The sequence below is a fragment of the Pantherophis guttatus genome, chromosome 1 (assembly GCF_059756535.1).
Source record: "Pantherophis guttatus breed Tessera chromosome 1, ASM5975653v1, whole genome shotgun sequence".
Lineage (NCBI taxonomy): Eukaryota > Metazoa > Chordata > Lepidosauria > Squamata > Colubridae > Pantherophis > Pantherophis guttatus.
In genome coordinates, this window is record NC_142063.1 from 26,242,520 (window position 1) to 26,255,784 (window position 13,265).

General features: G+C 38.5%; 1 protein-coding gene across 3 annotated transcripts in view; it reads right to left on the bottom strand.

Annotated features, from left to right (window-relative positions):
- The window catches only part of MDGA2 (MAM domain containing glycosylphosphatidylinositol anchor 2), a 601,160-nt gene that overhangs the window by 11,920 nt on the left and 575,975 nt on the right, over nt 1-13,265 (bottom strand). For all 3 annotated transcript variants that reach the window (XM_034433316.2, XM_034433314.2, XM_060693980.2), the window contains one exon: nt 10,337-10,467. In XM_034433316.2, the coding sequence (XP_034289207.2) occupies nt 10,337-10,467 (131 nt within the window). The remainder of the gene's footprint in view (nt 1-10,336; nt 10,468-13,265) is intronic.

Here is a 13,265-nt window from a genome sequence, read left to right on the forward strand (position 1 = left end):
GGGCCGGATCTGACCCTCAGGACTTGGGTTGACACCCCTGGCCTACAGGCTATAATAGAGGAACAACAAATTGCCTGCAGCTGCTTATTTTTTATTTTTTAACCAAATGGACTGTATGTAGCAGAGATGATAGACCATTTAGCGGACATAAACCCCATCAAATTTCAGGTTCCAGACTAATCCTTATTCTAATTTTGAGACAATATTTAGTAGGCTGAACTGAATTTACAGATGGGTTTGCAGGACTAGCGCTGAAGTGTAGCATTGCTCATGGCTCAAAAGAGAACAAAGTTAAGCTACTGGCTGGCCTCATTGAAGAAACTGAGAACTGAGAAACTGAACGGAGTCTTGCAACCGGTTCTGGAATGCAAAAATCCAAATACTAGATGAACACAAAGAAGCTGAATGATCTATTTCAACTTCGTTGTTGAAATAGAAAATCTGTATCTATATTGTGTGTGTGTGCGTGCATGTGTGTGCGTTCATGCCTTCCTGGAAAATGCTTAGACCAAGGGTGTCAAACTCGATTTCATTGAGGGCTGCATAAGGGCTGTGTTTGACCTTGGGGGCTGGGTGGGCGTGGCCAGAGTGGGTGTGGCCAGCTCAACATCACTCATGTCTAGGACACCTGCGGCAGCCCGAGCGCTCTGCCAGTGAAAATGGGTTTCTGAGCTCCGTTTTTGGCTGCCACGGCCTTCTGCAACACTCTGCCAGTGAAAATGGGCTCCCAAGCTCCATTTTCAGCTGTGACAGCCTCTTGCAACACTCTGCCAGCGAAAACGGAGCATGCAGCCCTCCCAAATTCCATTTTCGCTGGAGAAGGCACCGTGGGCTGGTCCTTTGCTGTTTCCTGGGTGGCCCTATGGACCAGATCTAAGCACCCCATGGGCCGGATCCGGGCCTCAGGCCTTGAATTTAACACCCCTGGCTTAGACAAATCCCTGTAGTTTTCTTGGCAAGATTTCAGAACTGGTTTGTGTTGTCTTCTTCCTAGGCTGAGAGAGTGTGCCCGGCCCAAGGTCACCCATCTGGTTTTGTGCCTAACACAGGACTAGAACTAACATTCACCTGGTTTCTATAGCCTGTTGTTTTAATCAATACACCAATACTCTAAATGCTAAATATATACAGTATTTAATAGATAAGATAACTAATTATAGCATAAAGTTAATACCAGTGGTGAAATGTAAAATTTGTTATTACCGGTTCTGTGGGCGTGGCTTGGTGGTGGTGATGGGTAATATGATTGAGTGGGCGTGGCCAACTTTTTTTTTTTAACTTTTAAAACCATTTTTTCTACAATCTCTTCGACTGAGGTTCAATCCCAGTTGACTTGCCTGATTGGCAGAGGCTTTTTTTCCTTTTAAAAATATTTTTTCTATAACCTCTTCAGCCGAAGAGGTTGTAAAAAAATGCTTTTAAAGCCTCTGATGATCCCAACTGAGCCGCGCAATCATCAGAGGCTTTCTTTCTTTTTTAAAGCCTCTGACAATCCCAGCTGACTTGCCTGATTGGCAGAGGCTTTTTTTCCTTTTAAAAACATTTTTTCTATAACCTCTTCGGCCAAAGAGGTTGTAAAAAAAATGCTTTTAAAGCCTCTGATGATTCCAGCTGAGCCGCGCGATCATCAGAGGCTTTCTTTTTTTAAAAAAAGCCTCTGACAATCCCAGCTGACTTGCCTGATCGGCAGAGGCTTTCTTTTTTTGTTAAAGCCTCTGACGATCCCAGCTGACTTGCCTGATTGGCAGAGGCTTTTTTTCCTTTTAAAAACATTTTTTCTATAACCTCTTCGGCCGAAGAGGTTGTAGAAAAAATGCTTTTAAAAGCCTCTGATGATCCCAGCTGAGCCGCGCGATCATCAGAGCCTTTTTTTTTTTACTTTTAAAAGCATTTTTTCGGCCAAAGAGGTTGTAAAAAATGCTTTTAATTTTTTTTAAAAAAAGCCTCTGATGATTGTGCGGCTCAGCTGGGCAATGGGAGAGGGGCAGGGATTTTTGCTACCGGTTCTCCAAACCACCCACCTCCATCGCTACCAGATCGGGCGATCCAGTCCGAACCGGGAGCATTTCACCCCTGGTTAATACCCATGAATTAACAGCCCTGCTTCACCTCATAGATGAAGTTCGTGGGAGGGGTAATGCAGTTTAAACATCCTCAGGGGCATTTTCAGTTTATAATTACTCCACAACCTATATGGTTGAGTCTGGAAATTTTAAGGACATGAAAGGTGGCAAATTCTTATTGAAATCAAATCCTACCTCAGTTATGTCTAAGACACATGAATGAAATAAATTAAGACCTCAGGCCAATACAAGGGTGATAAATCAACCCTGCTAGCCTCCATTTAAGTGGAGGGAATTAAGGATATTTTTGAGTGATGCAAAATTTCCCCAGTGGGATGTACAATAACCATTTTCCTGGTGAAACATTGTGCATACTATTTGTCCATCTAATTTCTATTGTGCATGTACCCAATTAGCTATTCCTCAGGGTAAGGAAGGAATGTAAAGCTACTTGTCTTTGCAAACAAAAACAGAAACCAACCCACAAATAGCAGCAGAAACAGCAAAATGAATGCACACATTGTCCCCAACTCCAGAGAGACATGTTACAGAGCCCCAGTTCGGATCGATGCACTTGTAAGGAACTTTGCAGAATCAGGAGTTCCTGGGGAGAAAACTCTACAGACCAATTTGTTAGCAAAACTGTCAATATAATTCTCTTCCCTCTTTCTCTCTCTTTTTTTTTCTGACAAGAAAACTCCAATGCAGTAGCTCACATATGGGAAATATAACTCGGAAATATAACATAATATAACTATATAAAATTAGTCATGGATTTTACATGCATGACACATAAGAAACCAAAGTGGGAAAGGGGTAAGAGGCAGCTCTTAAGAAGTAGATCTGGTTGTTCCAAAACTTGCTGTTACTTACGGTAAAAATAATTTAATGAGAAAGGGGTACAGTTTTTGGACTGGAGGTAGTATGATGAATAACCATCGGACAGTTCTTTTTTTCAAGATGATCCCTCCTGTCTTGTCCTCTATCATTATTTATGCTTAACCTGACCTCCTCAGAATATATAGACCATTTCTTGAAATATTTTGTGAGACTTCACACTATCTATATACTAATAAAATTATTGTCATGACCTTTAACTGAAGAAAACAGTAAATTATAGGGCAACAATTTTTGAACCAATGTACCTCAACTATGATAATTTACAGAATGGGCCCCAAATCTGTGACCTATGATTTTCACTGTTCTGTAACAGTTTCCCAGCCAGTCTTGCAATCTTTCCCCCACCCAGCAGCAGTCACTTACCTGCCTGCTAGAAAGGGAAGAAAGGAAGGAAGGAAGGAAGGAAGGAAGGAAGGAAGGAAGGAAGGAAGGAAGGAAGGAAGGAAGGAAGGAAGGAAGGAAGATATGCAATGCTCCCTGCAAGATTCCCACAAAGAAACTTAATGGGGAAGCTAGCAGGAAGTTGGAAGACTTCAGTAACAGAGTGGTCAATGCCTGGAATGTACTACCAGACTCTGTGGTTTCATCCTAAACCCCTCCAAATTTTAACCTAAGACTGTCTACTGTTGACCTCACCCCATTCCTAAGAGGTCTGTAAGGGGCGTGCATAAGAGCACCAGCGTGCCTACCGTGCCTGTCCTAATGTTTCTTCTATTTGTATCTATTTTATGTATCCAATCCATGCTTATACTTATTACCTAATAGGTTCTTGACAAACAAAAAACAAACAAATAAAATAAAATAAAATAAAACAATGATATTTGCTGCCAAAGATCAGAGGACTCCCTTGGTTGCACCACAGGCCCCTGATCAAATTTTCCTTTGTCATTTGCAGCTCAAGATTTGGGAGCTGTATCCTTAATAATTGCAAGTGATCCAAAGCTTCCACAGATTATCCCCAAACAATTTTGGGGAGAGAGGGGTATGGATGGAGGGCACAGGAAAAAGAACCAGGAAAGGAAACTGGGATCTAAATCAGTATACCATGTTTTCTATTATAGGGAGTTTTAAGAGTTGAGCTGGAAATACCCAATTTATTCTAAAGGGAAGCAAATGTGAGGATTTCTTTTCTTCTTCTCCTCTTCATTTTCTGAAGCCGCATCCACCCCCCCCCACTACCCTTTCCCTTTCTTCTTCTTTTGTTAGCTATAGGGAACATCCTTTTAATCATAAGCTGAAACTTTCATCAGCTCAGTTCAGAAGAAGCTTTTATGTTTTCTGATTTACATAGCTATGCATGTCCCTCGATTGATTTTTCTTTTCTCATGTTCTAGCAGTGATGGTTGGAATGCCACTGTAATAGAGATCTGTCCATGTTTCAGCTCATTTAGGATACACATTCTAGTTGAATAGTTCTTAAGCATCAAAAATTGGGGAGCGGGGGACGGATTTTGCACAGCTTGGCTTGAGCTGTTAGAGATGATGTAGAGGAATGATTATAGAGGAATCTCAGGAAGCAATGTTCGTCTCATAATGGTACTCTGGAAATGGTGCTCAGCATATAGATTGATGGAGGAATTCTATTTTTAATCCATTCCCTCCCACCAATACTCTTTTTGAGCTGCGCCAATTTGCATTTTAAAATGGATAATATGACCTTGAGCAATAGTCCTGATTTTTGAAACTGATCTGCATTTTGTTCCCAGACTGACCCAAAGCAGTAGTTCAGTCAGGATTCCCATTAAAACAAAGGGTCAGCAACTGAATTGCAGGAGGACCGTATGGACACAAAGCAGCATAGGGTGATTTATTTCTCAGGGAGTTTACAGTATAAAGAGGCAGGATTTTGTTAGTACTTCGTAATAGTATCAGTAGGTAACTTTAGACTTTGAATGTCAGAGTCCTCTAGAGGTCTCTCTTCAGATAAATATGACTGAATAGGTGGATAAAAATGCCAAAGCCACTCTAAACATCTGGCTGTCTGTGTGACAAATCATAATAATAATTCAATTCTGTTCTACTAGCTGCATTGAAAAAAAGCTCAATTTTTTTGGAATCAGCAAAAACATTTGGCAATTTATGAATACTTCAATGAAGGGTTGGCAAACGAAGCCAATGGCTAACGGGCAAGGAGTTAGGGAAAGTTGAATTAAATGGGGTTTTTTTTTCCCCCAAGGTGACTCATTATAACCGTTACTCTTTATACTACCAATAGTTCCACTGATATCAATTTTGAACAAAACAAACTATGGTTTGATGAATTTGTTTGTTTGTTTTTGTTTTATTAGATTTATATACCGCCCTACTCCTGAAGGACTCAGGGCGGTGAACAGGCACAAAATAAAATACATAAATACAAAATTTAAAAGCAGAAATAAAGCCAGATTAAACAATTTAGCCCGAGACAAATTTAAAACATCCCAATAATTTAAAAACAGATTTAAAATTTTCAATTTAAAAGAAAAGGGGAAAAAGGTTAGGCCAGGCCAGCTTGCTGGAATAGGAAGGTCTTAAGAGCGTGGCGGAAAGTACGCAGATTCAGGATCTTCCGTATCTCCGGTATCTTTTGCTGAATTGGCAAAAAAAACGAGTAAAAATTTCACATTTATTTTATATGGTTGACTATTTGGAAAAATGAAGGTGCCATTGGATTCTTTGCTAAAAAGCACAAAAGAATTCAGCAAAAATATTGGAATGCAATCTGGCATTGACATAATCATAAAGGCAGGCAAAATTGATGAAGGTGATGGATCATAGCTTGATAATAAAGATATGATAAAGCCAGTAGCACAAAAGAAGGCTACAAATATTTGGGAGCTTAATAAAGTTTTGACTTATTACAGAACCAAGTCAAAGAAAGTACTTCTGTCTGATATATTAAACAACTCTGAAAATTTTTGAAATAAACCTAAATTCTGGAAACATCAATAAAGCTACCTGGGTAGTCCCATTATATGATATACAGCAGAAACAGTTGATTGGATCCAGATGGAACTTAATAACTTGAAGCAGAAAACAAGAAAACTAATATAAAATGCTCTTCACCCCAAAAGCAACATAGATTGGCTATATTTGCCAAGAGCCAAGGGACAGATGATTCCTATAGGTGCAGTAAACTGTGGAGAAAGAAAAACATGACTAGAATGCCTATATTAAGAAAAGCAAAGGACCGTTATTGAAGAAAGTCAATCAAGGAAGGGTTTTTAAAAACAACAAATGAAGGGCAAATATAGAAAAGAAGCAATAGAAAACCAATTTGTTAATTGAAAGAACAAGCCTGGTCAATACTTGAAGATTTAGAAGGAAAAGCTGATAAAAATCCCATGTGGATCTGATTCAAATCAGGCCTGTTAAAGAAAGAAACTGAAGGAATTATTTTAGCTGCTCAAGAACAAACTCTGTCGACTAATTCCATGAATGCAAGAATTCATCATGTAATAAACAATTTGTTATCTTTGTGGTGAAACTGATGAAACAAATGGCCATTTGATCAGTGGTTGCAGCAAACTTTCACAAATTGATTATAAGCACTGTGATGACCGAGTTACCGACATTATTCATTGGAAAGTTTGCCAGAGATTTAGATTTGAATGTAGCAAGAACCAATGGGAACATCAAGTTGAGAAGGTTTTCGGAAATGAGTGGCTTAAGTTATTACGTGGCTTTGAAATCCAAACAGAAAGGCACCTTGCTGATAACCTGCCTGATACAACAGTCACTGAAAAGTCACAAGAACATCTGATTCATGACTGTGTCAGGTGCAGGGCCGGATTTTCCTATAGGCTAACTAGGCTTCAGCCTAGGGCCTCAAGATCAAGAGGGGCCTACATTCAAATTGTTAGCAAAATTAAAATTACACTTTCACTATAGGTGAAAGGGCCTCATAAGTGGAATAGCCTAGGGCCTCTTTTCATCTAAATCCGGCCCTGGTCAGGTGATGCTATGGTTGAGAAAAAGGAAACCCAAACAATTATGAAAAACTGGGACTTGCAGATTGAAATTGAATGCTTATGGAAAAAAGAAATCTGTTGTTATACCAATCATGATTGGTGCCCTTGGAGCTATAACTATAGGGCTACTTCAACATTTAGAATAGAATAGAATAGAATAGAATAGAATAGAATAGAATAGAATAGAATAGAATAGAATAGAATAGAATAGAATAGAATAGAATAGAATAGAATAGAATAACAGAGTTGGAAGGGGGTTCTTGGTGGTCTTCTAGTCCAACCTCAGGTGCTTTGGAGAATAGCATGACTCTCTCTTCTTTGTGGCAGCCCCTGAGATATTGGAACACTGCTATCATGTCACTCCTAGTCCTTTTTTCATCAGACTAGATATACCCAGTTCCTGCCACAGTTCTTCATATGTTTTAGCCTCCAGTCCCCTAATCATCTTTGTTGCTCTTCTCTGCACTCTTTCTAGAGTCTCAACATCTTTTTTTACATCATGGCGAGCAAAACTGATGTAGTATTCCAAGTGTGGCCTTACCAAGGCATTATAAAGTGGTATTAACATTTCACGTGATCTTGATTCTATCCCTCTGTTTATGCAGCCTAGAACTGTGTTGGCTTTTTTTGGCAGCTGCTGCACACTGCTCATATTTAAATGATTATCCACTAGGATTCCAAGATCCCTCTCACTGTTACTACTATTGAGTGAGGTACCATATATACTGTACCTGTGCATTTTGTTTTTCTTGCCTAAATGTGCATTTGCAAATTCTGAATTGATCAGACCTGAACACCCTAATTTTACAAAGAAATGCCCAGCTTGGAATTTCAGATGCTACCGTAATAATTGTTAGGACCTTGGCTAGGATTTGCATTATTACGTTTTCACCTGCCCTTGACTGAATCTAATAGTTTACTCCAGCAATAATAATAATAATATTAATATTCTTATTAATAATAATATTAATAAGGTGAATAAAACTGCCAAATGCAGTCTCAACCTCTGGCTGGCTGGGCAACAAACCAGGCAGTCCTTAATTTACAATCAGACAGTAAATGACCTCAGAAAGGGTGTTTTATGAGTTGTATATATCTGTGGAGATTCTCAGCTATCCCAAAGGTGCTTTTTCAAAAGGCAACTGGATTTTCTTGAAGATGTTTTGCTTCTCATCCAAGAAGCTTCTTCAGTTCTGAAGAACCGTATAGCACTTCTGGCTGTCATTAAATGTCATGCCCACCATAGTAGCATGACCATATTTTGAAACATGACAACTGGCTTGCATTTATAACCGGTTGTATGCCCCACAGTCATATGACTGCAATTAACTATGTTTTTTGGTTTTCAGCTTTTTTGCCAGTTTCCAACAAAAAAGAAAAACACCCATTTGGGAGAATAGTTTTGATTAATGACCACATGATTTGGCCCACATGATTTACTGAACAGTGGTAAAAGCAGACAAAACATTGGGTCCAGTTATATGGGGTGCCTGAAATGGCAACCACAATGTCTTACTACTGCAATCCCAATTGTGGTCATAAATTGATGATTACCTGTATAATAATAATAATAATAATAATAATAATAATAATAATAATAATAATAATAATAATAATAATAATAATAATAATAATAATAATAATAATCCGGGACTTGCAAATTGAAGTTGAGCGACTGTGGAAAAAGAAATTGTGTGTTGTCCCGATTGTCATTGGAGCCCTTGGAGCAATACCCAAAGGGCTACTTCACTATTTAGAAATTCTAAATTTACCGGACTTGAACATTTTGACTCTACAAAAAACCACTTTACTCGGAACAGCTTACATCCTCCGACGATACCTAGGTCCTTGGTTAGGACTTGAGCTGCTGAGTTATTAACCAGCCTCAAAGGCTGTGAATCTCACCAAAGATTAACCAATAATAATAATAATAATAATAATAATAATAATAATAACAACAACAACAACAACAACAACAACAACAACAACAACAGCAGCAGCAGCAGCAGCAGCAGCAGCACCACCACCACCATCTGCTGTATATATGTGTCTGATTAACATTCTCTCAGAGAGAGAGAAAATGATGAGTGAGAAAAATGATATTAAAAAGTAAGAGAGAAAAGAATGCTAAAGATGCTGCAATTACTGGAGATATTCCAGGTGGATATTTCCAAGTCAGTCCAGGCAGTGACAGTGAGACTATCTGCTGCTCCTATTATTATCTGCCTTATTTTGAATGAGCGTTTTGCTCCAACTTCCTGAACTGTGGGGTGCTGGCACAGAAATGTTACTTAGATGGATTACTGATCACTCCTGTTTTGGAAGATCCAGTTTTGGTAGGTGAACCTAGATCAACGCCTGATAGTGCTTAACTGCAAGAGGGAAGGAAGCAGCTCATTTAGACTGCATTTAATGTATATTTACTCAGTTGGTATGTCTCAGGTCTATATACCAAGGGATATACACATACAGCCTTAAGTTGAATATTTATACCTTTCTGAATTGCAACTCAGATAATGCATTGAAATATATTCCTATTAGGGAATGGGTGCACAAAAATGCTTTATATTTATTAATTTAATTTATTTATTAATTTAATTTGTATACCGCCCTTCTCCCAAAGGGACTCAGGGTGGTGAACAGCCAAAATTAAAATACATACAATACAAAAGTTAAGATAATTAAATTTGAGGAAATTGTTTTCAAAAAGACACAGACAATGAAAAGTGTATGCAAAACCACACGTATTTATGGAGGAGGAGAGCCCAAACTGCATACAGATGTTCTGGGGATTTTTATTTTTTTTTATAAAAACCTGATGTGGAAATAGAATGGAAAAATGAAAGAAACAAAAATGTCTAACAACAGCCCTGAATGAAATCAAATTTGATAGATTTGCCCAAGACAATTTTGACAGTACATCTCATCAGATAAGCACAAATGTCAACAGATTCACAGGTCTCGAGACCTAACAGATCCTGATAAAATCCCAATTTCAATGTGTCAGTGCTTATCTTTAAAATCCATCATTGGCCCCATCAACTTTGTCTGGTACAGAGGCTCCGATAAAAGACCTATCTTTATATGTCATCATAGAGCGGGGCTGCATTGATTGAAGTTTTCTCTATTTTGGAATTCTTCACGGAAAAAGATTATGTAAATAGAAACACTCAGAATTGATTGAGGTTTTGTTTCTGCTGTGAATGTACATTTTTAGTTGAACAACATTAACAACACATTTTACTGTATTTATCACAATGCGGCAGTTGCATACAGTTGTGGCACCTAGTGCAACTTTACAGATTTCATGCAAACTACATGTGCAGAAAATATAAAATCAGTTTTTCATTAAGAAACATGGTAAATTATGATTACTGGTAGTGTTTTGACCCTTTTTATGGGACAGCCATTATCGATTCTTACCTGAAATGATGAATTTGGATGTATATTTACACGAGCTTGAAACCAATGTTGTCCTTTGTTCCCACTTGTAGACCAGAATGGATTTTCTGATGAAGTCTGACTTTTTAACCGCAAATAAACATTTAATGTGCCTTTAAAAAAAAAAGAGCATAGACACACACATATACATAATTAAAGAAAAATAAAGAAAACAGCAAGAATATCAGGAGGTTGAAACACACTGGAAGATGTGGAACCCAAAAAAAAAAAAAAAGCGAAATTCAAAAGCCAAAAGAAGTCAGTTTAATGAGGCACTGGAGTATGGATTTCAGCATAATGTAAGCCTCTAGAATATTCTGGCTTTTTGTGCATTACTTTGCTGGCTGTCTCTCTCTGTGGCAAGCTCTGAGTTTGCCTCATTTCAATGGGTTTGCAATGTCTGGCTTTTCTGTTCCACCGAAGGGAGTCACTGTAATATGGCTTAAGCAAGATGCTCCATTTCACAGAGTATTCTCTGCCTCACCTCCAAGTCCCGTGCTTTACCCCAGAAAATTCTGTTGTTAAATTTAACAACCGTAATAAATTTAGTTTGGTGTAACCTTGTATGAATCACCATCCGCTAGGCTACATGCATAGAATATGATCCTGACAAAGGAGGATTACATATTCTAAGAAGGAGTAGAGTGCTGGATACTACAAATAGCTTTTTGGATGGGGGAAGACAAGGTGATGATTCAAAGTAGGGAAGATATGAGTTCTTTGCACTTTCCTGCATTTCAGTTGTGACATTTAGATAATTTTCTTTGGGAAAAAAAACCCTTTCTCTCTTTTAGAGCGAATAGCATGAGCAGCACTGAATTCTGTAAGGCATATGGAGGGACACATTCCAACATGAGTAGAATTTGGATATATTGGGGGGGGGGGGGTTCAGGAATGTTCAGAGGAGAAACATATGAAATAAAGATTGTAAAAACAATATTGAAGTTCTCTGCCCAGCATTAGTTGCAATTATAAGCAGCCCTCACATTAGGACTGACATTAAGCCCAGAATTATGGTCGTAAATTGTTGCAGGCATAAAGCAGGTTATACGTGACCAGACCCAATTTTATGATAATTTTTGCAGCATTTTTAAAGTGAATGACATGGTCACTAAGTGAATAGCACAGTTATTAAGGGAATCTGTGATACCCCAAGAAGTAAATGGTGGAAACGGGTAAAAAGTATCAAAAATCATGGTCATGTGATCACAGGATGCTATAAATAGCTGTAAAGACAAGACGGTTGCCATGAGCTCAAAGTGTAATCATGTGGTGGTGATGATGATGATGATGATGATGATGATGATGATGATGATGATGAGGGTGTGTGCATGAATGCACATGTGAACATTGTAAGTTCAAAATCAGGTCATAAGAAATTTTGTGGGCATTCCATTAAGTGACTGCTCATAAATCATAAAGAGCCTTGCTGGTACAGTGGTCTAAATACCCTTTATTAACACAGCTGCCTGCAATTTACTGCTGGTTCGAATCTCTCCAAGGCTCAAGGTTGACTCAGCCTTCCATCCTTTCTAAGGTAGGTGAAATGAGGACCCTGTTTGTGGGGGCAATAAGCTGACTTTGTATAAATATACAAAAGTATGAAGGCTATTGCTTAACGTATTGTAAGCCGCCCTGAGTCTCCGGAGAAGGGCAGCATATAAATCAAATTAAAAAAAAAAATATCGAGAACTACTATACAATGCAACTATAAGGGGAAAAAAGCATTATTTCTACTACCCATGATGTAAGTAGCAAAAAGTCTTTAAACATATATTAAATAATAATTCGTTTATTATGTCTATGGGGACATAGTAATAATTAGTTTTATGGGGAAACTTTTTGTTTGCCAGGATTGTATTTAGCTTTCTTCAATATATATTGAAGAAAGAGGCAAAACAATCAATTAGTAAACCCGAAGGGACTTCACAGTGGCTAGATTCATACAAGATTTAGCCTGGTTGCTAAATTAATCCACTGTCTGGTTTTAGGCTATATTTTCATTGATAGTCAACTGCCTCCTATCAGTAGTGGGTTCTACTTACCTTCGCTACTGGTTCGGAACTGTGAGGGCGCTCACTTGCTTTGCTCGTGCGCAGCACTTCTGTGCATTTGCAGAATCTTTTGCGCATGCACAGAGCATCCATGATGACATCCGGGCGGGTGGGCGGAGCCTCCTGCCGCCGCCACTACTGGTTTGCTCGAACCGGGGCGAACTGGTAGAAACCCACCACTACCTCCTATACTTGTTTTGGGGAGTATGACGTGAGAGATACCTTCAACTTATTAATGATAAGAAATGCAACCAAGGTATTGAAAAAAAAAATAGCATGGGGTGGAAAGCCTTAGTTACAAATGTATATATGATATGAAAGTTCTCAATGACATGAATATATTGGCAGGAAAAATCCAACTCTTTGGTCCTGAACGTTAAAGATCTCCAAAGGCTACATTTCAATGGCTTTCTGCCCACTGATTTTATTTTCAAGACAATCCTCTTGACCATTCATGTTCCCACCCTCAGATTGGTAAAGAAAGGCATCCTTCAACAGAGCCTCTCAATGACTGAATTGCTTCCCTCCCACATTTAAGAGGGCTTGCAGACATTTCCAGAACGCACCATAAAATGTGTTTAGGTGAAATGCATTTTCATATCCGAGATTAAAAAGAGACGGGCTTATTTTTAAAGCCATGTACTTTCTAATACAGCAGGAGGCAAGTGCGAGACAGCAACAGCCTATTTCCCACCACCTTTTCATGTTGTGCTTTTGGTCGTTTGTGATCATCATTTAATTTCCTAGAATGATCACGAATGATGTATGGAGAATTACTCTGCAGTGTTATGGCTTGATGCAGCAACTAGTTTCTGCTATGTTTTTTTTTTTTTAATTTCTGTTTGGTTTATTTTTAA